A 27,519-nucleotide genomic window follows, 5' to 3' on the forward strand; every position below is an offset into this window, starting at 1 on the left:
GCCTACCGCCGCCGGGAGCGGAAGGGGCGCGGCCAGCGCGGCTGCGGCGGCCTCCGTGCGGCGGGATGGCGGCGGCGTCCCGTTCCGGGGGCTGGCGGCGGCCTGAGGCCGTTCTCCTGCGGCTGCTGGCGGTGCTGCTGCTGGCGGGCGCGGCGAGCGCCGGGCAGCGCTCCAAATGGCGGCTCCCGGTGCTCATGGTAGGGGCGGCTGGGGCGCCGCGCTGGGGGCTCTGGGCCGCCGGGCCAGCGGGCTGCGGCGGCGGTCGGAGCGTACGTGTGCGTGGCGGCGGTCGGAGGCCGCTGCCGCTCGGCTCGCCCTCCCCGGGGGGAAGCGGGGCAGCGCCCCGGGGGCCGGAGGGAGGGCTGCGGCCTGCGGCGCCTGACCGCGTCCAGGGCTGGTGCGGGGGCGCCGGGCCCCGTGCCGGGCTCGGACCCGCTGCGGCGGGTCGGCGGTGGCGACAGCACAGGGAAGGGCTTTGCGGGGAATGGCCCGGGTGGGCGGCGGGGAGCGTGTCCCCTGTGAGGCCCGTGGCGAGGGAGGCGGCCCCCTTGCCTGGGCCCGGCCCCGTCCCCGGTGGGGTCTGCGCGGGGAGGGGGCACCCGCGCCCCGCGGGCGGCTGGGCTGCGGCCTGCTGTCGGGAGCGCTGGGCCCCTGCAGCGCTGAACCGGCAGAGGTGCGGGCTCTGGGAAGGTGGAGTGGTTTCCAGCACTTCTGCTATAACGTGTGTTTTTGAAGTTGTGTGGAGAAAAGTTATTTTGCCTCACGTGAAACCTGCCTTCATCTGGCCGTGGAAGGGGGGAATGTCGGCTTTCTGTGGGGCTCTTGAGCTTCAGGAACGAAATTAAAGGATCGCGGTGAACGTTCCTGTTGATTCTTAGGACAATTTTGTTGGATACTCCAGACTTTCTTATCAGGAAGAAAATGCTTATTTCAACAGATGTCGATGAAGTTGATTCAGTTTTGCAGAACAAAAAGCCCCAAGCCTCTCAAGCTGAAGGGGTAGTGAAGCATGACTGGAAAGTCCAGTGAGGCTGGCTTCTGATTTGGCATTTGCTTTCATTGCTGTATTGAAGTAAAACTTACAGTGGAAGGTGACGTGTACTTAAGCTAGGTGACATTAGGCCCACTAATACCTTCTCGGTTTTTTGTGTCTTTGCAGGGGAAGAAGTTTAACTTCGGGAAGATTCTCTTCAGCAACACCACCATTTTCCTGAGATGTAAGTGGTTACAAGGGATTAACCTGTTTTCTCTGCTGTTTGACACACTGCCACCCCTTTAACATTTGGGACTCGACACACTGTGAAGTGTTTAACTGCAGTGGTTGCAGTGACAGCTAACGTAGCACTGAATAAAAGCCATAGCTCTGATACGGCTGGGTGTGTTAGCAGCCTTGAAGCTTCGCAGCTGTGATCTGTTTAGGCTGTAGCAGAAATGAATGGTTCTGTTCAGGCCCTCTGTGGAGAGGGCGAGATGGGCAATGGCAGCACCACTTCATTTCAGATAGCAGGTAATCAGGCATGGGGTGTGCTGAAACCTACTATGGGGGTGTGCTTTCCCTGTTTAAGATATGCTAAATTCCTCTAGCTGGGAGATCTGGTGCTGACTGGGACAGGGGCTATTTCTGTTGCAGAATGATTGATGCCAGTGTGCAGGAGACTGTGCTTTTTGAGCACCCTTTTTAGCTGGGTGCTTCTGGGAGTGGTAAGGGGATGCTATTGCATGCTATGGCAGCTCTCTTGAGAGCTGTTTTCTCCTCCTGGTCACAGCGTGTGAGTGCCACAGAGCAAACATGTTTGCAGCCGTCCCAGTTGTTCTTTCTGTTTATTGCTCTTTGTTAGTCTGGCTAGGGCTATGGGTTATGTAGGTAACTGCTCAGAGGAGAGTTTCTGTAAAATACCTCTTAGCTGTGAACATGAGGACAGTACTTAGATGGCAACAGGATGATGTAGATGACATGTGGAAGTGACTAGCTGAATTAGAAAAGCTTGAAATCTTTTCCATGCACTCTGAGCACTTTTAAGGTGTTTGCACCAGTTCTTAACTGGGGCGATGGGGAAGCGGCTGTTTGATTTCCAGCTGCTAACCAGGTGGTTATACAGGTACAGTGCCTGTGAATGCCCTTCATGCAGTTGTGTCAAACAAGGATAAAAGTAACTGTAGAGACTATTTAGTGGGATCTGTGCCTTTGTCGCTTCAAGACTCTGTTGCTGCAGAGATTGTGCTCTTTTTTTTAACAGAAAATTAAGGTGGTGTGAGGGTTAGCTGACGCTTCTTGATGAAATTGCATGTTGCTGCGCTCCATTACGTTTAGTACTTACCTTATCGATTTTCAGGTTTAATTTCAGATACCTGCCCTTCTTGAGACAGTGTTTCAAAGGGATTTTGTTGAAGTTCCTCCATTAATCCCACATGAATCTGAAATAGGAGACTAGTATTGCAGTAGTTACTAGTGAAGGTCCATTATGTCAGGGTTAGGGTTTTCCCACTTGTCCGGTGTAGCTCAAAGGCTGAGTTTCATGTCTTGCAGCAAGACAATTGCAAGTGTGCAGTTGCAGGATCAAGATGTAGAAATCTGATGCTTGGGGAAAGCCGGGACAGGAGTTGAAAGGGCGTTTGTAGCTTTGGTAGGTGTTAGTCTGTGTTTTCTAAAGTTGAATAGAAGTAGTGTGCTTGTACTAATGTGGCATCTAAGATGTGGGTCCCCTCAGTGAAATGTGTGGTAAGTCTAATCATGAGATGTACAGCTGAAATACTAAGAGAAAGAAGAAACTAAGGCACAGAACAAATAAAATGTTTGTTACAAGACAGGTTTGTGGCAGATCTGGCAGTAAGAATTCAATCCCCTGGCTCCTGTTGTGGATTCCAACTACATTGTGTTGTCAGCCTTTAAACAGTCATTAAGCCTTAAAATTCTTAAAGACATCTGTTTTACATACCGGTGTGATTAAAGGATTTACATTAATTTAGTTAATCACTGCAAGAGGAAGGAACAAAGGCTAGGAACTTAATTTCAGTTCCTCAGCCTAGATGATACTAAAACTGCACCTGGTACTGGGAAGCTTCAGCTTTACATACTGCTTCTTTGCTGCTGTGGAAACCAGCCTCTCTTCTTCTGTTTGCTGTCTGTTGCCTCTTCCATCTGCTCTGGGATGTTTGTGCGGACAATATGACCCTTCTTGCCAAACATGACTGCTCATGGGTTGTTCTTGGTGGTTTTGGTGAGCACCTGCATCTCCTCCTCCACCACCTCCTCCTCTTTCCCCTTCTTGGGGTTTTTGGGGTTTTTTTTTGTGTGTGTGATGTATTGGTGTCTGATGCTTTTTGCTTCTGGCTGGAAAGACTGCCACTGGTGCTTAGTACTGTCAATAATGATTTTATTTCTATCTTCTACCTTTCTTAAGTGCTATTCTAGTATACATCAGGCTTCCTGTCTAGGATCATGGTAGAAATCCTGCTCTCTGTAAATGAGTACAAAGACTGCTTTTGAGTGGAATGTTGCTGGTTTTGTTTGAATGCTAAGGGACTTGGATTTCCATGTTGCTGAATCTAGTAAATGCCATGGATGCCTTTTATGTCTTTTGGAGTACTTCCTTTTCAAGGTCTCCGTAATCTTGATGTTTGCAGATATTGGTGGACTGTTCTAGTCATGACCTGTTTTGCCTTTAGGTGGTGTTACTGCTGAATGTAAAAGTTTCAATAATCTTAATTATTTTTAATAGGTAAAAATGTATTTAAAAGGTATTTTTGAATCCCTCCTATTTTTTCATAGCACTTTTTTGAGGTGTTCCTCATTTGATCAGTTTATCAAAGAGTCTTTGTCTTCTATGAACTTGCCATGTACCCATGTCACTGCAGTGCTTGTGTTGACTGTTAGTTTCTTTGTTGTGCCCTCTGCAACATCTAGGGCTATGTGGAGAATGTGTGCCTTGTTTTCATGCTTACCAGAAGGTGTCATAAGGAAACTCACATTTTTGCAGTGATTGTATTCCATTCTTTTTTTTCTTTTTCTTTTTTTTTTTTTTCTTTCCAATCTTTGGTATTAGAGACTCAGTTTTTGAGGTTTTAGGTCTATGTATACTTGTTTTAGTAGTCATGTGGTTTAAAGTGGGATTAGTCAGTTAAGACTCTATGGCAGGATCTTTTTTTTTTCCAACTGCAGTTTTTACCAACAGTGGTCAATAAGGAAACATTTCATTAAAAGCTCTGTACGTGTAACAAGTGTGTGGATGTCTGTTCTGAGGTTGAGTGTTGCCTGTGAAGGTGTGAGCACTTCTCAGCTACTAGAAAGAAGCTGTCAACTTGAAAGAGTTTTGCTATCTGTTCGGTGGCAAAACCCAAACATAATCATCTGAATGGCTCTTCCAGAACTGTTAAGGGTGAAGCTTACCTCCTTAAATTCTCTTGATCAGGCTTTAGTTTCAGGATGAGATGTGAAACACAAAAATCAGACAGTCTGTCCTGGGGCGAGTGGCAAAGAGGGAGAGGGAAGTCTTGTGGTTCACTTTTCATGCATGTTGTTCCTTAATAAATCAAAGTGGAAAGTTGTCATTGCTGTTTTAAGTAGGATTGCGGCTTTGACAGTGAGCTAATGTATAGATGGCTTGTTTGTCTTATTGGGAGTGTGTGGGGTGGATGTTGACTCGCAAAATCTTGCTTTTTTTAATTTATTTTCTTGTTGATGGTGTTGATATTTTTAAATTACCTGTGCAATAGGCCCTTAGCATTAATATGTTCCCAACTCTCTCCACCTGTTATGTGTCCCACATATCTTGGAAAGGGAAGTCCTTTTGTGTATTTTAATCGCTGGGAGTCACTGCTGTTCTCCTTTTGTTTGGTATTTGCGGTTGCTGAAATATCCCCGATTGTCTTGAAAACAAAAAGTTCAGCAATTTAAAAGGATCGTGTAATGTTCCACATGCTGCTTCCTTTCACTGAACTGTAATGGATTACTTGAGAAAAATGTTTTTCTATTGTTTTGCTTTCAGTTTTGTGTTTAATTATGGTAGTTTGGCACAGAATGAGAGGAAAAGCACGGCAGGTAGAGGGTGTCTTACATGTTCTTATCTGGTTTTTCAGTTGAAGGAGATGAAAAAACATGTGATCCCTCCCAAAGTTACAATGTTACTTGGTACTTAAGATATTCTGACTGCTACAATGAAGTCTTCAACTTTGGGGTAAGAATTGTGTGGGAGAAGATGGGTTATGATTTTTAGGGGTGAGCTGAGTAGATTGCAGATGTCTCACTTGCATCCTCATAGCTCTTTGGGCCTAAAAGACACTTGTGCATTGGTAGATAACAAATTTCTGAATCATTGGGAATGGAAAGGAATTGATCCACAGCTTGCTGGAATTACTGACTTTTCTGGGTTTTGAGTAAGGTGGAAGTGTTTGTCAGAATTCTTCTAAACCCAGAAGCTTAAATAAGTGCGTTGATTCTGAACTGAAGTGTGTGAGTTTGAGGTAGATGAAAATATTTACAGCAATGCTTAATGACAGCAAATAGAAAAAATTGACTATTTTCATATTTAGTCTAAATTCTGTTCTTTATGGATGCACATTGCAAGTATTAAGTTAGACAAAATGTATAGTGTCTCTGTCAAATGTGGTAGAACACAACTGTGGTTCATACCGTGTAACACCTTCCCCATGTTTACTTAAAATACTAATTATGATAGTTGTAACTACTAAACACATTACTGAGGTTTTTAGTCTTTTAATATAATGTAGAGTTTGTTTGTGTAGACTGAGCTTTATGATGGCTGCTGCACCTCCATTGCAGAAATACTGGGATTTCTTTTTTTTTAAAAAATTAGGTATTAATTTTTACTTAAAACCTGTATGAGGGGGGTTTTTGGGCCCCCTTTCTTGGCCCTCATTTTTACAGTCTTGTGTGGTCTTGATGGCCTTCATGCTATTAAATTCTCTTCAGGGCTGTGTGCAGAGGGAAGGTATGGTGCTCTCCAGGTCTTGCAGCTGCCTACTGAGATAAACCATTTGATATATTGGATGCTAACCTGAGATCTGTTCTATGTTTGGCAGGATGAACAGGCAGAGTACTACTTTGGGGCTACGTCTGAAGAGCATCCTGGTTGGTCAGGATACTATGCCACAGCTTCTCTCCTCTTTCCAAATTGCTCTGAGCTCTTCAGACCTCAGGTATGGGTAGAAACTTCTGTTTGCTCTGTTCTCTCATCCAGTATACAGAGAAGGTGGTAGTTCCTGTTACATGTGTTAGCATCCTATGTAAGTATCACTGTAGATAGGGAGGTGCTTGTTATTATCTGTTTGACAACCAAACTGCAATGATAATTTTTTAATTTTGCTTTACTTCTGGCTTGCTATTCAACATTTGGCCCACCATGAGGGGAAAAAAACCCCAAACCACAGTAAAGTTCAGTGCTTCTTTTTGTTTATGGTTCTGTGTTCTGAATTTGTTTCATTTGCACAAGGCCGCTGCTAGTTGAGTAGAAGTGTGGATCTCTGGCAGCAGAGTGAAGCTCCTGCTAAATTTGGTTTGATAAAGGACTGGCATTTTTTGCTCAGATAATTTACGTTACTGTAAATGAACATTAAAGTGTGTTGAGAAGTGGGTTACTAAAACACTGATAGCAGATTAAAAATAGGTAATGTTAAAACATGTTTGAAACAAATCAAATGGAGAAGACAATGCAAAATGGCACAGGGAAGTAATGTGCAAATGTAGGCTCTGCACCGGCTGTGTATCCCCAGCCAATGCTGTGTGATCATGCTAATGACTATCAGTATAACATGCTGTCTTTAATTGTGTACTTAAGAATTCAAGGTAGATTATGCAGTGTTGTCTCTCTGTTATGGGGTTTTTCTTTGCTGGGTTTTTTGGTTATGAAAAAAGGTGTGCCTAAAGGTGACTTAAAAAAGGTTTTTAGTAACGTTTGTATGCCTCTAATTCCTTTGATATGCAAAGATGGCTTGAAAGGTGGGTTTTTTTTAAATTTGTGTGCTGCTTGCTTTTTATGTTTAATAATTGAGAAGTGTCAGTTCTACTTGTTTTTATAGAAGAGATCTTGTGGATTTAGATGTGTAATGTGAACTTGGGCGTCTTAACTGCATGTTCAAGTTGGTGAAACTGGGGTTTTAAAAGTCTAAGTGACTTTCCTCCAATTCCTTTGATAAGTCTATTGAAATTTTAACAAAAGGTATTTCTCTCAGATACTAATTTCTGAAGTTTCACATAAATTTCTCTTTTTGATTGTTCAGCTTATTTCTTGTGGTTTAGCAGTTTCACTAGATCTCAAGTCACCATAGTTTGAGTGTTGGCAAAATCTGGATCTCTAATAGGCACCCACTCATGTAGGGACTTTTTTTGCACAGACTAAGGCAGAAGGCTCCAAATTGTGTATCTGTCTGTGTGGACTTCATCTAGTAATGGAGACAGCAAACAGATTCATATTTGAAAAATGAAATACTGTCATGTCTGTGGGTCTAGTTCTAAAAATAGACACCTGTTGTCTGAGGGGAGGAAAGTAACTCTCAAATGACACAGTATTAATTTAAGTATTAAAGACTCCATCTGCAAATGGACAGTTGTTTGATTTAGAAAAATGAAAGTTCTCTAATACAGCTGTTACGAGACTCCTTCCTTTGTAAGCAAGTTTACTGGAAGCTGTTCTGGCAATGTCATGTTAATATTAAGTGCCTATAAATACTGTACATTTCTTATCTTGCAGATTTTCTATAAAGAATTTGTTCATCCAGAGCCTCTCTCACCTGAGAAACAAGAGGTGATTTTGCCCCCCACCCCCCCTCATAATGAGCGAGTGTGGGCATGGAAGAGATAGGTTTGGCGTATTGATTTATCCATTTTTCTGTTTTTCTTCAAGAGCTTAAAAGATAAGAAGGAGAGTGGAGGAAATCACACAATGGTGGCAGATAAAACTGTATGTATATTGAGTTTAAACATGACTTGGAATCCAGCAGTCTTAATTTGTTTGGTTTCTGGTTTGTTTGTTTTTATTTCCTTGTTCAAGAAATTACTGGTAGCATTTACAGGGAAGATGCAATTATCTGGGTTTTTTTGACACCTGGATTGTTTATATCTTGAAACTAGGTAGCAATGTGTGAAAGAACAGAGCAACTGCTGCTTCTATATGTGAAATATGAAACTCATACCATTCAAACTAATGGTATAAATGTAAAAAAAATATTTTTTCATAGTAATTTAAAGTATGATCTGTTTTAAATGGTGACTAATACTTAGAGGTTATGTTTGATTTCATCTTCAGCCGGTCAATCTCTTAAAACATTGTACCTAACAAGTTGAGCAACTGATTTTCAAATTTGTTTGTATTTTTATTGTGTACTATGTTCAAGCCTTAACCAAGAACGGTTGTCAAAATAACTTCAAATTGGATGTCCTGGATGCCAGCAAAGAAAGTGTATTTAATTCCCTGTGTACTTACAGGGCCATTTACCTTAAAGCTAAAGGTAAAATAGCTGTGTGTGCAGTTGTGAAATAAGGAATCGGTGCAGCAAGAGATGGAGATCACATAAAGGCAAAATTCGTGTTTTAAAAAAATATGCCCATTTTCTTTTAAGTTTACTGTGTTTTTTAACTAAGTCTTTTAATTTCAGTCAATATCAACATAAACTTTTTTTTTTTGGATACTTCAAATTCTGTTGACTTTAAGTCTTGTAATCAGGAGGTTTCTTAAATACGTGCTTTTAATACTGAAGTTCTCTTGGAGAAGCCATTATAGAAAATGCCTTTGTGGTAGTTCTGCAGTAGTCATGTGAGTGGCATACATGTGGATAGTCTTAATTTTAACCTTAAAGCTCTTGGTAAATATTGCTGTTTCAGAGATGGCTAGAACTTCCTCAGTTGTGTAATTAACAGTTTTGTATCCTGAAACTCAAGTCTCTGATTTATTCTGTGGTGCATATGTTTATCTGGGCAAGCTTCCTCTGTTAGTTGGCAAGGTTTCAGTCTTACAGGTACGAGAGCTGTTGCAGGGGCAGTAGTAGTTTTCAGGGGAAACAAATACTATAGAAAATTCTAATTTCCCAACTACCTCTTGTATCTTACACTGTAAGATACAGCCTTCACCAGGGAACTGAGTTATATGCAGCTGTGCTGTTGCCAAACAATTGATTTCAGGAGCAATGAAGTATCTGTGTGGTGATCATCATGTTTCTAGACTGAAAGCAAGGAACAGGATGATGTGCTGAATTCTTTGTAGCTTTGAGATGGCTCTTTGAGATTTTTTGTAGCCACCTTTGAGATGACTCTTCAATATTAAATTTGCAAATAAGCCCAGATTACCTGCCAGGTCTTTGAGGATTTATCTGGATTCAAACAACTAAATTTTAAGTATCATGTCTAATAAATAGATTTAAAGTTTACATATCAAATATTTATTAACAAGTTTTAGGCTTGGGAAGAGATGAACTTTATTTTTGCATGGGAGATATCACCCATGTATGGTAAGTCTAATTCTGTCATCTTTGTGTCATCTTGACTATGCACTGTCTACATGTAGACATTTTATTTTCAGGCAATGAATGCTGTTATCAAAACTTGGCGAGATGGGCCATACATATTTATTGTGCAAATTGGAATTACAACTGCAAAGGATTCTACTACCAAAGTTAAAAGAATGGAGAGAACAACACCTTCCTCATATCAAAATAAGCCCTTTACAAGTAAGATACTTTAGGCTAAAAATATAGTGCCTTTTTTATGTATACCAGTCTGAGTGTATTCTGAGGTACTTTTAATATGTTTTAATTCTGCATGGTTCAGTTTGATAAGACGCTATCTTTCACTTCAAACCAATGTTAAGTATTGTGTACTACAATGCTTTCTTATCATAAGAAAATAAGTGATTGTTAGTGTCTTGAAGATCCTAAGGCTGTTGGTCTGTCAGATTAATGATGGAAGTAAAGAAGAATCCCAAGCAGTTCAATTTTGAGGCTTGGTAGCATGTTTCAGAAGTGTGCAGACCAACATGGTGATTTATATTAATAAGCTCAAATCATGTAGAATACAAAGATCATAATTGTCACCTTGAAATTATATTATAGTATATTTAAGTGTGCATTGATAACCTATCCAAGCGTTAGAGAAGTTTGAAAATCCCCTTTAAAAAAGTGAGCTTATGTGTGTTTCTGAACTTTCCTGTTACACATGAATCTCCAGCACAAATTACTTTTAAGTAGTTACTTGATAATAGTGTGTAATTTTAATTGCATGCTTTTAGCTGAGTGTGTTGGGAGTCTTGTCTGTCTTTGATTTAAGTTCAAGTTAGATTTAACAACTGATTTGGAATTTCATTACACTTGAGTAAAAAAATCTTCACATAGCTAAGTACTTTATCCTGGCTTCCTCCTTTTGGTTCTTGTTCAATTTGATTATTGGATTGTCTTTTGACAGTGACAGTAGAATTGAAGGGGCCATATGAGTACCTCTCTCTTGCAGACTATCCTCTGATGATTGTAAGTAAAACAGCTTTCCTTTGACTTCTAAATTTGCCCATTGATTGGAATCTCAATTAAATACTCTTCTTCCATGCTTTAGGAAACAGAAGGGCAGTGTCTCAGAAAAAATAATTTAGCAGAGGGTGTTTTTTGGTCTGTGTGGTGGTTGGTGGGGGCTTTTTTGTACTAAATACAGGGTAGGGAAAACAGACATAATTTTAGACATTTGCATATGCTACTAATGTCCTTTTCTGGATTGTTTGACTTGGTGCCTGTTGATTTGTAGTTCAAGAAGTTACCAGTATCATTGCCTCTAAACTGACCAGTTTTACTGATGCTGTTTTTCTCCTTAGCTCGTATCTTAGAAAATGTGCTATTCTATGCATTTGATTACAGCTACCCTTTCATTTGTCACTGCTTTCTTTGTTCTTTTACAGCTTTATCTTCCTTCCTCCACCAGCTCTCTTGCAGCCTGTGAGGAGGTCCTTAATACTGCCTAACAGTGAAAGCATAATTGAACTACAGAGCTAATCCCCTTTTATTCGAAGGAGTTACTGATTTGGTTGCTCATTCCTTCTGTTGAGGAGACTAAGAAAATAAAATAAATTCAATATTTATGTGGTGTAAACAGACTTTAGCTGGGGATTGCTAACAAGTAAGGTTTCTAGCTTGACTATATTGGTAAGAGTTGCCTGTAAATAGGAGAGCCTGAGGGTATTTCTGAAACATAGGTTTTACTTCCTGCAGGAGTAAAAAGCCTCCAGCAGCTCTGTTCACATACAGTCCACTGGTGTGAATATCCCTATGTGGCAGGTCCAGAAAAAGATCCCTGTCTAAATGTTTCTGTAATGAAGCATCTAAATGTGAACTACATGTCTGGGTCTTTACCATTTGAACTGTATGGATCAGTCAGATGTGAAAATCTGTAAGGATTAGTAAGATAATGAAGGTGTTCTCAGTTTGTGAAAGCTTCAACAGATTTTGCAGCTGACTTCAATGCTTGCTTGGTTTATAAAAAAGATAATCTACCTCTGCAAGAGGAGACTGCTTGATTATTACTGTCCTGTACTTTGGCTAAGTAATTCCTGCTATTCAGTTAATGTCTTAGACTCTCCTTCTTACTCCTCTTCTTAACCTAGTATCCTTTTTGAAAACTTAACTTGCTCTGGTATGGTGCTGTTAATTAGAAAATTCAGCACCACGTAGCATAGTCAAGCTTATTGTTTGCTGTAGGAGACGTACCCTGAAAGTTCTTCTGAAGCAAGTAACACTAGATGGGGAAAAAATACTTTAAAAAATCACAAAATTATTTTAAATGAATATCTAGGTTTCTTTTTCAGTTCCAGATTTTTGGCTGACCTAAAGCTTGGTCAAAAACTGAGTTTGCTGGAAATTAACTTCTGAGAGGAATTGTCAAATTATTTGAACTGGGGGATTAAAACCATCAGTTGCTTATCTCTGTTCTGTGGAATGGTGTGTGAAGGTGACTTGTAAATTTATTTGGAGAGTAGTGTAAATGTACAATTAAGTTAGTAATAGAAAAATATGTGAGAAGGAACAGGGTTTCTAGTACTCAATGATTTGCTTGAGCTCTTATCTGAGTTTTTGAAAGGTAGTAGCACTTGATATCTTCCTTAGAAAAATTGCCTGTGAAATAAATTGGCAGACCGCTCGAGGGAAATTGTTCAGAAATTCAATTACTGTGATTCCATGTACTGGCAGTGGGAAATTAGGCTGTCAGTGTAAAAGAATCCAGAGAAGACAAATGAAGCAATGTTTGTTTCTAGTCAATTTTGTATATAAGACTTCAAAAGTTGCTACGTTCAAGGAGAAAACAGATCTGTCTTACAGTTGTGGAATGGAAACAAGGATATGATTTTTCTGGGTCTAAGGTTCATATTTCTTGCTTCTTTTTGTGTAATAGTTTTTCATGGTGATGTGCATTGTGTACGTATTCTTCGGGGTTCTATGGCTTGCATGGTCAGCCTGTTACTGGCGGGATCTCCTGAGGATCCAGTTCTGGATTGGTGCTGTTATCTTCCTGGGAATGCTCGAGAAAGCAGTTTTCTATGCAGAGTTCCAGAATATCCGCTACACAGGGGAATCTGGTAGGTAGCAATTGCAGCTTGCAGTTTAATTGATGGGGCATAGCACTAATGGCTTATGCTAAACTGGGCTGACATATGCATGCTAAGTATATGATTACTTGGGGATTGTTTCAAGACAGAACAAGAAACCAGAATTTCTGCATTTTTTTAATATGTTGTAAATACGGTGATCTGTGTTATTCTAAGGCTAAAATGCTGTTGCCTTCTCTGACTCCTGAGTGTAGTGTCTTGGGGATGTAAAATGCTAGGTTCTGGAAAGTATTCATTGTAGTGCTAGTTTGAAGTTTAAAATAGGACTTCTTAAGTGTAGCTTGTAATTAATTTGCTGTTGGCCTTGGAAAGAGACTTTGAAACTCCTTTTTCAACATGACAGCATTGCAGATGACTTGATATTCAGCCCATAGCCTGATAATCCATCTTAAGTGATTCTCTCCACATAAAGCTTTGGGGCTTTGGTTTTGAGTTTTTAGGATGGATGCATATAAATCAAACTCTGCAAGTAAAACTTCATTGTGACTTTGTTAATTGGCCACACCCATGGTATAGAAGGTTTTGTTGCTTGACTTGTTTGGAAGATCATCCAGGCTGATCTTACAGATAAATGTTTCATGGATCATTTACTCTCCACTTTCTATGGATGTAAAATTTTTCAGTACCTCTTTTTATGCTATGTGACGTATCTTTTCTTGAAAGCTTACTCCAGATGTAGGTAAAAGATTATACTGTTTAATAGTCCACTTTTGGAAAAAAATGGTCTGCTCTCATGCTACAATTGCATGCAGTAGCTAATAAAACAGAAATTTTATTTTAATAACCTAGCTTCCTCCTCTTTGCTTTTGGTAGTTCAAGGAGCAGTAATACTGGCAGAACTGCTTTCTGCTGTGAAGCGCTCATTGGCTCGAACTCTGGTCATCATAGTCAGCCTGGGATATGGGATAGTCAAGTGAGTGATTCTGTAACAGATTTGTTGTGTTCTATTAACAGGCTTTTCACTGTTGGTTTTTAATAACCCACCCCTTTCTGTGTACCACTGTTGGGTAGGCTTCTGAGTCACTGTTGAAACACTGCAAGGACTGGAATGGGAGCTTTATCTGCCTTCCTTCTGGGCAAGGAGGAGCTTCTAGAAATGGGGGAGGTCAGGAATTATTGATAGGGGAAGGGATCTGCTTTAGGAGGCTTCTGCTGTCAAGATTGCTGCTGATCTGTCTGTCCCCACCTGTATGGTAAAAGAACATGCTGTGTGGTAGTAGAAGCTTCCAGCAGGTGTGGGTGTGCTGGGGGAACTGATGAAGCAGAGGTGGGCTGAGACTTCTTGAAATGGTTGTAAAAAGCTAAACAGATTAACTAGGAAACAAAACTGTTACCCATATCTTCCTTAGTCACATAAGTTTTGAGCACCATAATAAAAATATTTCTGGACCTTGAAGTGGCTTGTCACAAGGACCTTTTATTCATATGCTTCATGCCTTATGTTAGACTCAAATTGACATGAGTTCACTCTTCCCCTTCCCCCCCCTTAATTAAATTTCACTTTGTTTTCCTACAGGCCTCGCCTTGGAGTTACTCTTCACAAAGTAGTTATGGCTGGAGCCCTTTATCTGTTATTTTCTGGCATGGAAGGTGTTCTTAGAGTCACAGGGGTCAGTAACTGCTTGAATTTTCCCATATGTCACAGATGCTACTGGCTTTATTTACTTACATGCTAAGGGAGAATCCCAGGGCTATCCTGAAAGAAGGGAATAGAGACAATGAAGTGGTTGAGTCTGTGGATATGGATTATTGACAATTATTTTAAGTTTGATGTCTTCTCAATTTATCAGGATGTAATTTTGTGTATTTTAATGTTAATAATTTTCTGATTAGTGAGGTTTCAGACACTATATTCTGCCTGGACCCTTGTGTCTAATATTCAGATTATGTAGGGCTAGTTGCAGACACAGATGTACAGCTTGAATCATCTGGCCATGAGTGCGCATCTCAGGAAGTAGATTGCTGTTGTTCTGTGTTTGGTATTTTGGAATAAGGTATTTAACATATATTTGGTACTTTTTCAGTTTTTCTATGACACTGTGGCTCTGATAGCAAACTTGGCCCTGTCCATGATTGATGCCTGTATGATTTTGTGGATATCCTTTCATAAAATGCAGAGTGTTACAAGCTTATTCGCAGCTTATTATTTCTGTCTTTATCTTAAAAGGAATAAAAGGTGATTTGTTTGTTTCAGCTGGGACTTCGGTAGTTCTCAATGTACACACAAAAGCAGTTCTTGCCAGTTTCAGTCAAACTCATGGTTGCCAGTGGAGCATTCAGTTCATCCATGGAAAGTGTAAAAGACTTAATTACTACATCTCTTAAGAAGCTGATTGCTAGTTTTCTGTAAAGGAACTGGCCAGAGCACATTGTTGCAGCCATTGCCTCAGCAGAGACTCCTTTGAACAGTGCTAGGTTTACTTCATGTGGAAGACTACGTCTTGCCTTGCTGGTTGAGAACTGACAATGTGGTGTTGTCAGTTCCCCTCAGTGCATTGAGCTAACTTGTGGTTCAAACCCTCTGCTTCTGTAGTAAAGCTCAAACATTGTGATGGAGTGTTTGTGGTTTCTCATAAAACAGCCTGACCCTCTTCACTTCTTCTGTACCTTGTTTCCTTTTCGGTTTGTTCTTACTGGCTTTCTCTTTGTCTCCAGGCCCAGAATGATCTTGCCTCCTTGGCTTTTATTCCCCTGGCTTTCCTAGATACTGCCCTGTGCTGGTGGATATCCTTCACTATTTTACTTGGTGGGGTGTGTTTTCTTTCAAATTTGTTTTTTGGGGGAGTCGTTTTGGCTGAACTCTTTTTAAGATCAGCTTCAAGTATATGTTCTTTCTACTTCAGGTAGAATTGTTAGAACCTCTGTAATTGAGTGTTCAGGTAAGCTTCTGCTACAGCCAGTTCAAGGAAAACTAGGTAACCAGTAGACACCTGTTTTAGAGCAGCTCCTGAACATAGACTAGGTAAGTCTGCCTCTTACCGGTCTCTGATTGTTGAAGTATGAAATTAATTTGTTGTAGTGTAGCACTGTAACGGTACCATAGCAGTAGCCTTTGGAGAACAGACTCAGTTGATGTTTTGGGGAGAAGGTTGCTTAGCAACATCAAACCTAAAGTTACTTGTGTAAAATTCAAACTTGTCTTGAAGTAGGTGACAAAATGGGGCAGTGTTAACTTTTTGGTGTCTTGACATACTACATACAAACTGCTATAGTGTGACTGTAGCAACTGCTGTTGAAATGCTGAACTCAAAGCCATTTATATCAAAATCCCTGTAAAGTATTTTTAGCAAAAGTCAATCACAAAACTATTTAAAATGTGAATAGCTTGCTGCCCAGCCATGACAACCCCAATTCTCTCCTACCATGATGTTTCTCCTAAGCACTTGTTCTCTTGCTATGGAAATAAATTTGTAGGCAAAAAGACACTTGTATGCTCTAATTGGATTTTAACTCACTTCTAGTTCAGACTTGATTTTTCATTTATCAGAAGTACATCTGACACTTTTCTGGAGGAATGGGCCGTAGTCCAAAATAGATGCTTGGATGCCATCTTTGTGTGATGAATTCTAAGTGTAGATGATTAAATAACGTGAAAGGGATGGATCCTGCTGTTTGCTACCTTTGCTATAGGATGAACTTTTCTTCTACTGAGTCTGGTCTACCTTTCTGAAGGGCTAAGTGTGTGGGTGGGAGAGCTGTTGACCCGAAGATCTGTGTCCTCCTAAGTCTGTGACCAGCTTGTCCCTTCAGAGGCTTTCCTTGACTCTCCTTACATATTCATCAGCTTAACTCAAACAATGAAACTGCTAAAACTTCGAAGGAATGTTGTGAAACTCTCTTTGTATCGGCACTTCACCAACACGCTCATCTTGGCAGTAGCAGGTAAGCAGAAAATAACTGAGAGCATTTGCCATTTCCATATATGGCTTGATTTGATCACTAAAGCAAATTTTTAGTTTGGTGGCCTTTCTTTAAACGCAATCAAAGTACTTGGGATTTCTAACATTTAACCAATTTCTAATAGTGGGTGTATGCCAAGTGTTACATCAATGCTTCAGAGGTAATAGATTATTGGTCCTGATGTTATAAAATCAGTAGGTTTTATGCAGTGCCTCTTAACAGAGCACTTTAGTCCCTCTAAAAGCTGCTGGGGGCAAAAGATTATTATCCTGTGCTGTTAACTTCATAAAGGTACTTCACAGAGGTGGTTTTTGCCACAGTCACAGTCTGTGTACTGCAGAATTTTTAAGATGGCTGAAGACTGGAGTGATTCTTGGAAAAACAGTATTCTTAGTATTGTAACATAATGCCTTCTGTATTCTGGAAGAATACAGATCCAAAATCTCTTTCCATTTGTAGTAGTAATGAACTGAACTTCAAGAATAAACCTGTTGGTGCTTCTAGGTGCTCAGCTGCTCTTCTATTTCCAAGTACAATCCAATGAGCAGAAAACTTCTAAGGACCGAATTTTTGGGTGGATTTAAACCAAAAAAAATTGAATTCCTTTTAATCAACAGCTCTGATTAAATTCCTTTCATCTGTTTTTTAGTCATCATAGAGCACCTTAGTAGAGGAAAGTGTCATCTTCTAAAACTGTGGTGATAGTATTGTTTGAGCATTGGAACTCCTGTGGGTCAGGATCTGAATGCCTAGGCATTGAGGCAGGTTGGGTGGTTCAGTTACTTCAAGGTAGTCTTTATTTGTCAGCTGATGACAAATGGTTTGGTGGCTAGATGAAAGTAATGTAAAAATGGTGAATAGGGATGAGGAGTTGGCAAAATACTTCATACTTGATAGGTGCCTTGTCTCTGAAGAACCATGAGGAAAATGTACTAGTCCTTGTCTAAATTACCATATAAGGTTAGTGTGATAAATCAATCTCTCGTTTTCCAGCAGTAATAAATTGGATTCCAAGAATTCACTGTTCAAGTCTTTGCCCTTTGTTTGGGAAGCACAGTCTTGTTAGTAGTATTTTTAGACGAGCATCTTTTGTAGTCATAAGCAGCTTGTTTGTTTTAATATTGCAGCATCTATTGTATTTATCATCTGGACCACCATGAAGTTCAGGCTGGTGGACTGTCAGTCGGTAAGTGAACATTGAATACTTTCTGCCGTTTCTGCCTCTTGATAACTTTACATTTGGCAGTGTAAGAGGTGAGATTGGAGGAACAGAATTTTATATGGATTATGTCTAGAGTAATATACCACATGCTAAAATTCTCACTGTTGTGGGTAATGAGCCTTTGTCGGATGCTTTTAGTTCACCTTTGAAAGGAGCGGAGGTCATGGAGTCTCTTCCTCCACAGCCTGTTCAATTTGTGCTGCTGTTTGCCTTGACAGGACTGGCAGGAGTTATGGGTGGATGATGCCATCTGGCGTTTATTGTTTTCAATGATCCTTTTTGTCATCATGATTCTGTGGAGACCATCTGCTAACAACCAAAGGTTCATCTTTTCTTACCTCTTTCTAAAAATACTGGGTTTTGGGAATGCTTGTTGATCCAAAGAAGTACTGGTGGATGATTTTAGTTGCTGTATGCTGATCCATAAGGATTCTAAGCAGAGTGTGTAGGGGCTTGAGGAAAAGTAAGTGTAGGAAGTCACGTAAATAAAACCCAATCTGTTCCTGGTGGTAAACTTACTTAAAAAGAAGTGACTTGAACTCCTGATTATGTAGTTTAGCATAGGTCTTAAAAACAACGAACCACACAGAATAGTGAAGTCATGTGAATGTTGAGGTAATGAATCTCTTGGGTGGCAAAAGGTATTATTCTAAGATAGCTTTTGTTCTTTCCCTCCTAAAGGTTTGCTTTCTCACCACTGTCTGAAGAGGAGGATGATGATGAGCAGAAAGAGCCAATGTTAAAGGAAAGCTTTGGTAAGAGAAAAGATATTGTTCACCTAGCTTAAGTGTGGAAGAGATGCTTCTGTGGAGTGAGGTCTCTTGTTCTCTGGTGAAAGTTCATTACTGCTGTAAGAGCAGAGTGCATGCCTCCTTGTTGCCATTGATTTATGTAGTTGTAGAGGAAACATTGGCTTTGTTTAGTGTTCTACGTTGCCTGTTTAGTTGTGGGGGGTTTAGATTGCACTGAACACACTGCTGCTGTTGTGGTTGCTTTACCATGTCCACTGGACTTTATTAAAAGTGTCAAGTCATAGATTTGGATCCAGTGACGACAAGGGTCTCTAGGATATTGTTGCTAGGCAGTGGTTTAGTTTGCAGTGCTCTTAAAATCCAGTTTAAGGATTTTCATTTATTATCTCTTCTTTGAACTCTGCAGTCTTCTTCATTTTCCATATCAGGGCCTAGAATGTCCAGTATAAACCTATGGATGAATATGTTTACATACTTACTAATTTACATATGAATGAAAGAATCCTACTCTGTAACACTAGATTGCGTCTTTCCCTCCACTCACCCTCCTCCTACTGTAAAACCCTCTTCTCTGCCTTCTATCTCCCTACTATGTCCATTGTAACATTGCTCTTCATAAGTTGTGCAAAAGGTAGGGTGACATCCCTGCTGAGGCTGTCTGTCCACAAATCAGTTCTGCTGGCATATATCAGTGCTGTTGGACTTGTTTAGGAGCTGCAGAGCAGTGTATAATCCCTTAGGTGGATTTGCCAAATCAGCTCGCTCTGGCTGTCTGCTGGTTTGGGAGATGCATGTTGCCTCTCAGCTTTTAAGTCAACCTTGTTGGCTGGTCAGCAGTCAGTATGTAAAATAAATTTTGGGAGTTGCATATGTCTCAGAATGGTTGAGGCTGGAAGGGACCCCTGGAGGTCATCCTGTCCAAACTCCCTGCTCAAGCAGGGTCACCTAGAACAGGTTGCCCAGGTTCTGTCCAGATGGCTTTTGAGTATCTCTAAGGATGGAGATTCCACAGCTTCTCTAGGCGACTGTGTCTTTGAGTTCTGTGCTGCTGGTGCCTGGCTTAAAAGGACTCGAAATTGGCATTTCCTAAGTAAAATGGCAAAAATCAGGAAAAGCCACGTATTCCACCTGTCAGGAAAAAATACTACAAGCCTTTCAAAGGGAAAGCATTGTCTTAATCATTAACTTTTCCTGTCTTACTCTTTCTCTTTGGATTTGATTAAATATTCTGAATGAACATTAAACTCTTTCACTTGCAGTCTATGAAAAATTACAGTTCAGTTACCCCAATCTTTTTTTCCTTGTCTTCAGAGGGAATGAAAATGAGAAGTACAAAGCAAGAACCAAATGGGAATGTAAAAGCAAACAAAGCTGTAAGTATGCCCTCCCTACCTTGAAGGTTATAGATCCATCTCTCTTGTTTTGTGAGCTGCTGCTGGGAGGCAACCAATATGCAGAGCTTTCAGTCTATAAATGTGAGTTTCATAGTTTGCTTTAGAGTGGGAGTGAGTCAGTTTCATATGTTTACAGTACTTGTGATCAGAAAGTAAGCACGTTTTTCATCTAGCTTCCTGTAAGTGCAATAGAAGCTTTAGAATTCAATCTGTTCTTTAGGAATGTTTGCATAGTCCAGTATAGATAGAACTGTATAATACCATATTCTGGTAATGAACAATACATTATTTTTAACAAGTTTGTCAGGCTGAGGAGGAGGCTGAGCTGTATTTTAAGTAAATAAATTGCCTTCCAAGTTTGAGATTTGTGATTCATTACTCAAGTGAGTTGATGTGTATATTATTATGTAACTACCAAAGTAGTTTGGATGTAACATTTTTAATATATCTGCGTTTTTTTCCATGTGGTTTACAAGCAGAGGTGGTTTCGCATTCAGCTAGGAGGTAGAAAGTATATCTCAGTCTTTTAATGGAATTCATGCATAAATTTAAAAGTTGAAAGAACCTGTAGGAATTCACGATAGTAGCATGAATATTTGTCATTAATGTTTATCTCAAAGGTTAGTTGCAACTGTATTCTACTTATCTGAGGATAACATGAAAATCAAGCTTTTTTACTTTGGGGATGGGGTGATCAAAAAGGGTCAGTTCTCCAACTTCAAAACAAGTGTGCTTGTGTTGTGAATTAGTGTTTACCAGCTACACATGAGAAACGCTGGCAATACCTTTGCAAAATCTAGGTTGTGCTTTTTATAACCTTTCTTAATCTGTAGCATCTTCTAAAGATAATGTTCTTTTGTGGGAGACTAAACTAGATTACATAAGTAACCAAAGTGTCCTGAGGGCCTGCTTTTGCTAGTCACCATTAGACTATTATAGAGTTCTCAGTAAGTTATAGGTGGAGGGTTGTTTCTTTTTTTCTTGGAATGTGTTTTCTATAATCCAGAAAGCAAGTTAAAGGTGGGGTTTTGGTTTTTGGTAGTGTTTTGAACTGACGTTATAAATACATTGTTTTTTTGTCAAGTAAGCTGAGAAGAAAAAGGCTTGCATGTGACAGCATTTTGGGAGAACTGACTTTTGTTTTCCATTTAATTTTTGTACTTATAGCAAGAGGATGACCTGAAGTGGGTAGAGGAGAATGTTCCTTCATCAGTGACAGATGTGTGAGTATTTTTATAGTCACAATAAAAGCAGGTTCCTTGCACATAGGAAAATACAATTAGAAATCTTTTTAAAATATTTTTTAACTTATTTATTTAATTTTTATTATATTATATAATTTTTATGTATATAGTATATAATATAATTAATTTAAAATATTTTTTAAGAAACAATTATTTTTTTAAAAAAATACATTAGAATGACTTAAAACTTGCATGCTACACTTACATGAGCAGTTACAGAGTTTAGTCTGGAATTGGCCCTCTGACTACTTAGCATGGTTCTGTTTGTGCCTATGCAGTCTGTCGGCCTTACAGTTTGTGCCACTTGAACACATGCTGACTTAACTGTCTCAGACTCTGAAATCATAGGCTGATTTGTTTGTACTTCACTGAAGTTAAAATTAAATAAAAAAAATCCAGAAAACAAGGAACAAACAAACCCTCTCTTTCTGTTCAGTGCTCTGAGAAGTCCTTTGAGTATCTTGCTGAATGTAAACCACTGAATGTCATGTAGGTCTAAATGTTATTTGGAATGTCTGTTGAGTCATTTTTATGCCTCTGGCAATATAGTCAGCTATGTAGGCAGTCCATATCTGTTCTGCTTTTGATAACTTTTACATCCTAAAAATTTCAGTGTCTGTGTCTATAAATTTTTTTTGTAGCAAAACAAGCTCACAGATTTATTACATTCACAACTCTGGCTGATTTTGGCAGAGGCTCTGGATTTAAGTACAAAACTCTGCTTGAAGTTAAAGACAAGAAATCAAGTGTAGCTTCAAGAGGGTGAAAAAGTGTATTTTTTCAATTGAATTTGTTTTTTCCCCATTCTAGTACTTGTTTTTTGAAGAATGGTAGGATTCCTTAAGAAAACAAGGACTACACTTGTATAAGCTGGGAAAGGGCGCCTAGAGGTAGTCTGCTGCAGGGTTTTCTGTTCTTGAAAGTATGGTCAGGGCTGTGAAGAGATGAGGTCCCAGTGGGTGGGAGATCTATTGTAGCTGATAAGGCTATATGATACTAGTGTAGCTTGTTTGATTTCTGTGATGTGTTTTTGCAGTATGAGACCGTATTGTAAATGTCTTCAGTGTATTTCAGCAGTGTTCCTGTATGAATGATGCCGCTTATTTCATGGCAACGTGGATTGTTCAGTTGGTAATGAGAAGCTTAGAAAAAAAGGATTTTAAAAATATAAAGGTCATTGAGGATCCTTCTTGGGCTCTTCATCTTTTCTGTGCCTTTCTCTGATTTCTCTGTTTAGTTGAAAGGTCTGGCTTTATTATTGATCTCTTGTGCCCAAAAAGGCTTAAAGTGAAACACAAGACTGAAAGTGATTGTCAATAATATGCTCTCAGTAGGTGCTCTAATTCGCTTAACTATTTTTTTTTCCTTCCCTTCCCTTGCCCCCTGCAGTGCTCTTCCAGCTCTTCTGGATTCAGATGAGGTCAGTAAACTTGCAGTTCAAAATTAGTCTTCTGACATGCCAAAGGAGTCATGAGTCAGCTGTGAAGGGCTTGGCTTACTAGAACTGCACTCTCAGATCTTGCCAGTGCAGCAGTAAAATACTACAAGGAGGGGAAGGGTAGTGGGGACAACCATGATACAACTGCTTAGAATAGAAATGCGTATTCTAAATGTATATTCTAAAAGAACTGGTCTATCTGCTGTGTAAGTTGTACTCCTGACTTAAAAGGCATATATGAGTGTGCATTTGTTGTGAATGTGCAAAGTATACTACCTTTTTTTAATAATGTAAACTTACTGGGGGAAATGACAACATTGGGTATTTTATTTTCCAGGAAAGAATGATTACACACTTTGAAAGATCCAAAATGGAATGAAGGAGTAGCTTTTTGCTATTGGAAATGGAGACGCCTCTTTTAAAGTTGTTTGGTGGAGCAAGTTCATCCTGCTGATTTATTTCTTGATCTCAGCCTTGGAAGTCTGATGCTTTATTGCCATGAGGGCGTCTTGCTGTGGAAGAAGGTCACAAGGACATTATAAACGTTTTGGAAATTTGAATTTACAAAGTTGCTGCAAGTTTGGATTTTTAAGCAATTTAAATGTGTACTGCACCTTCTGTAACTTTTCAAATATTTAATCTGTGAAACTAAAATTCCTAATGTCTGCTTGAGGAGTTTATATTTCAATGTTACAATTGACACTTAGAGGTGTGAACTGCCTGTACCTTTTTTGGGGGGAGGGTGATGACAGAGAGAAATAAGCACTGAAGAAACAACAGACCCATTTTCTGGTAGATAATGGCTTAATGCTGTTGTATGTCATGTGCTGAACGTGAATGAGAAGTTTTTAGAGAGAAGCTCCTGTTAATGAAGAAAATTAAGATGCCAGAAAGGAAATATTTGGAAAAGTTACAGTGATATGAGTTTTTAACAAAATCAAGTGCAATTTTATTCATAACACTGTGTAAGAAAGATTTTTCTATTTTAAATGCCATTGACCTATAGGTAACAGCTGCATAGAGCTAATGCTGTTGTGGCACATCTCATTGCCGGCAATGTGGTGGATGCCTAGAAAAATGATTTGCCCCTACCTTCTATGTGTGTTGCATGATTTAATTAAAAAAAACAACACAACAAAACCAAACATCACCAAACCCACTCGTGCAGTGCTCCACAAGTGCTTGACTACTCATGTTAAGCAGATATTAACTAGACGTTTCAACAGAACTTTTCTCCCTGCACATGTAACATCTCCCAGCAAGAAGCTGGCACTCTTCTATGATAAGATGGCATTGCTTTTTAGAGGGTGCAGGCACTGCTTACCTTACTTGAAAGAGTCTTTAATAGAAGCCCACAATGCTGGGACCATTCTGCTCCCAGTGTCTGTGCAGACTTGCCTTCCATGTAAGTGATTTGATGATGGGCTTTCCTGTCCCAGTTGGTCCCTGTGGCCAAGAGGTACTCTGAGATCACTGTGTTTAAGTCAAAGCTGTAGATTTCTATTCTATATAATTGCTTTTTGTTTCTCCTTTTCAAATGAAGAAAGAGCTTGTGGACAGTGTTCTGTTTTTATTCGATGCTTGGCTGTAGAGGCTTCACTTGCAATAATTTACACATGGAAACCCATTGTGGACTGTGTGACAAAAGCTCTAATTTGGGTTCATAACCTTTACAGCTGATAATTACCAGGCAAGCAGCAGCACAGCTGGGCTTCTACAGAGCTGCTGTGGAATGGCACAGGGAGTCAGTTTTTCTGGTTCTTCACTCATAGCTATGTCAGCAGAGGTGAACATGTGCCTGTACTTCACTCATTCCACTGTAAGGTCGGGTAGCTTAGCTCTAGTTCATCTTCATCAGCAATTAATGCTAAAACTTGGCACTTTACAGTAGAGTAGCTGAGGCACAAGTGCATAGTGTCTTCTGCTAGCTGTGCTGTGGGGGCAGCAAATCCTCAGTGGATGGGTGGAGAAAAAAAAAGCTGTGGCTGTTACACCTCAGTCTGCCTCAGCAAGAGTTGCTGGAGCTCTTCTGCCATCCCCTTTAGGCCACAGGTAGAATCTTTGAGTAGAGAATACTTCTAATTTGCTATGCTTGATTGATATAGGTGGAAAAAGCATTACCTCCATGTCCTTCTGGGGAGAGGAAATTTTGTGAAATAAAGCTACACAAAACTTGCTATTTAATTTTTTGTTGTTGGTTTTTTTTTTTTAGTCCTGTTGTTTTGGGTTTGGTGGGGTTTTTTTGAGACAAATAGGGGAAAACGTTCTCTATTGGAAGCACAAAAAGGAGTTTATATGTGCTATTTAATAAAAGCTAGGCGAAGAGTAGAAAGGCTTACATTGTGTCCTTCCACTTTCTTACTATCTGTTCTCTCACAGACAGCATTAACATCTTCAGAAAGCTGCCTCGTTTTTCTTTTAACTCTTTATTGCACGGTATTTATAATGCAGTTATTCCCAATAGCTTTTTTTTCTTGTGAAGTTTGACAATAGAGTGGAAGTATGTCACTTGAAAAGCTGATATAGATAGGGCAAAGAAGACATTTCTGAACAAAAGGGAAAGACCTAGACAGTTTTCCTAATTGCCTTCATAGTTTAATAATTTAAAGACCAAAATAAATTTAGTAGCAGCATGGTGCTTTCAGCCTACAGCTAACGGTGATCTTGGGCAGTCCTCTCTGCCTTCTACCCTTCCATCCCTGTAGTAGTAACTTCCATCAGTATTTGAAGTTGTTCTGAATTCCACAGGGGGCTCGCTGCTCCCTCAGTTACCTGTTCTTGGGTTTCTGCTAGTTTGGCAGAGTTTGTGTCCTTGGAAGGTAGCATCTGCTTCCTAGCATGCAGCAGGCATGTGCTGTGACTTCTCTGTTCGCAGGCTTACAGAGAACGTTCATCAAAGCCCAGTTCCCACAGTATCATGCAGGCTATGGGCTCATGCAGAGCTACTGCCGCAACTATGATTGTGGAAGAGGTGGCTAAAAGCAGTAGATGAGATGTGGGTGAGGAGTGACGCGTATGTGCGCATGGCAGTTGCAGTAACCTGGCCTCTCCCCTGACAGCATGTTTGGTCTACTAAGGAGGTCTTTGCCTCTCTGGATTCCTGATTTTGTTCCTAAAGATGTGGGAGCTCTGTGACATGTCAGGAAAGCTCCATCAGCAAGCCAGTTTGCTAGGATGCACAAAAGCAGAAATCCTGCAGGATTGTTACCTTGAATTATGTAGACGGGGGAAGACTTCATTCAAATTCATACCTGTTCTTTCAAAACGGGTACTGTAATTTTAAAACAAACTGTATGGACTACTCTGAAGACCTGGTGAGTGGGAGGGAGAAAACATATCTACTCTTTAGGTCTAAGATCTGCAGAAGTTTTTGGTGACTAGAATAGTATGTAGAACCTGAATTTTCTTTAGGAAATTGGGCTGCTGGCCAAATATTTTCAACAAGCTGTTCTTAACTGAGATAATGCTCTACCAAATGTCTGCCAGGAATTCAAATTTAGAGGGAGTTTTTTAGAGTTCCTGTGCCTGATGAGTTTTCTGTGTGTGGATTTATTTGTGAGAAGTAGCTGTGGTATTACTGATGCAATCATACCATGTGCATGTAATGCACAAAACTGAAAACAAATTCACAGTGAAGCAGATGATGTTGACCGGCTTTTCATTAGGGTGACAAGATGTTCCTGCTAGGAGTGCCAGAGGAGGGACTGAGTAATAAGAGATCACGTGGCATGGTGAAGAAATGCAACAGGCTTGATAGCACAGAGTGAGTCAGGATCATAAGACCTGGGGTAAGGAAGGGTATGTTTGTCTTTTTCTGCAGATGTAGGGGTGTGTGAGTTTGTGGGCTTTTTAAAAACCTTCCTGTACACTTTATATGGTATTTTGTTTGTGAAGGGAAAAGTATGCTACTTTTTAAAACCTGAAGAGGTGCCTTGCACGTAATTTGCATTCTGGTAAAAATCAGGTGAAGTCCTGATTACTTGGTGTTAGTGAAACTTATATTTTCTTTCACTAAATTGGTGCTATCTCTGTATTCCTTTTGTAGGAATCCTAGGTCAAGGAGACCAGATACGTGCCTGAGCCATAACTGTCAATTTGCAGTTCTGGTACCTGTGAAGGGGATGTGACTTAGCATGGTTTTGTGCTCTAGCAAGGTTTCATTCCTGAGCAGGAAAGAAGCTGGATGCAAGAATACCACACTTGTTCGCCTGTTCCTGTGCTTCGGTCTCCCAGCACAGAGCATCCTCAGTCCCCTTTTTCTAAAACAGCGGTCTCTGTCAGTGAAGATGCTCACCAATCAGCACGATGTGCTTTTTCAGTTCGGTTCAATTAGTTTAGATTCTAGGCCAGTGGTGGTGAACGTTGCACCTCTCTGTGACCAAAATGCCATCGTGGCCTGTTCTGGAAGGGACAAGGTAGCAAGTGAAGATTCCTTCCCAGAGACTGAGCTTCACCTGCGAAGTTCATTGGAGAAGTTAATTGCGGTAAAGCGTAGGCCCTCCAAATCCAGGTATTTACTTGCAAGAGATGTTTTGCTGTTCTCATCTGGTTTCCTCAGGTTACTCAGGCCAGTTTTTCTCTTGATATACGCGGTGACTGTCCTGCCTGCTGTGGTTTGTGTTAGCAAGTGGCACCCTGACACTTCCGATAGCCAGACGAGGCTCCGGCTGTCTCGCCCCCTGTGGGCTGCACGAAGGCGCAGCGGGGCTCTGTCCGGGCGAGGCCAGGCCCCTCCGGGCCGGGGAGCGCGCCCCCCGCCGGCGCTGCCCGTGCCCCCCTTCGGTTCCCGTTGGTGCCCCAGCCGCCAGGCAGGCGCTGCGGGAGAGCGCTTGCTGTGCGGGCTGCCAGCGCGGCTGCCCCGTGCCCGCCGGGCCCTCACGGGGGCCGCAGCACCGCCCGCCCGGGGCGGCGAAGGGACGCGGCGAGGGCGGGAACAGCGCGCGGGGCGGGGCCTCGGCGTGGAAGCGGCGGCGTGCGGG

At 40.6% G+C, this 27,519-nt stretch overlaps 1 protein-coding gene across 2 annotated transcripts; it reads left to right on the forward strand.

Annotated features, from left to right (window-relative positions):
- Window positions 1-8: 8 nt before the first annotated feature.
- TMEM87A (transmembrane protein 87A) lies at window positions 9-24,724 on the forward strand. Of its 2 annotated transcripts, none has more exons than XM_080397682.1 (20): window positions 9-197; window positions 1,160-1,217; window positions 5,077-5,174; window positions 6,040-6,156; window positions 7,707-7,760; window positions 7,860-7,916; window positions 9,531-9,678; window positions 10,409-10,470; window positions 12,377-12,560; window positions 13,404-13,503; window positions 14,107-14,200; window positions 14,615-14,686; window positions 16,364-16,472; window positions 17,618-17,676; window positions 17,931-18,034; window positions 18,394-18,467; window positions 19,776-19,837; window positions 21,026-21,081; window positions 22,492-22,522; window positions 22,878-24,724. In XM_080397682.1, the coding sequence occupies exons 1-20, from the start codon at window positions 66-68 to the stop codon at window positions 22,917-22,919; spliced, it is 1,713 nt and encodes a 570-aa protein (XP_080253808.1). In that variant the 5' UTR covers window positions 9-65; the 3' UTR covers window positions 22,920-24,724. The 2 variants fall into 2 exon arrangements, with proteins under 2 accessions (XP_080253808.1, XP_080253809.1); XM_080397683.1 differs by lacking the exon at window positions 14,615-14,686 and adding an exon at window positions 15,246-15,314 and having other exon boundaries at window positions 59-197.
- The last annotated feature ends 2,795 nt before the right edge of the window (window positions 24,725-27,519 follow it).

The sequence above is a fragment of the Falco punctatus genome (assembly GCF_963210335.1).
Source record: "Falco punctatus genome assembly, chromosome: 7".
Taxonomy (NCBI): Eukaryota; Metazoa; Chordata; class Aves; order Falconiformes; family Falconidae; genus Falco; species Falco punctatus.

Coding starts and splice junctions, on each gene's coding strand:
- TMEM87A (XM_080397682.1), top strand. CDS start 66: ATGGCGGCGGCGTCCCGTTCCGGGGGCTGGCGGCGGCCTGAGGCCGTT. Junction 5,175..6,039: donor ATGAAGTCTTCAACTTTGGG/GTAAGAATTGTG, acceptor TATGTTTGGCAG/GATGAACAGGCAGAGTACTA. Junction 9,679..10,408: donor TCAAAATAAGCCCTTTACAA/GTAAGATACTTT, acceptor GTCTTTTGACAG/TGACAGTAGAATTGAAGGGG.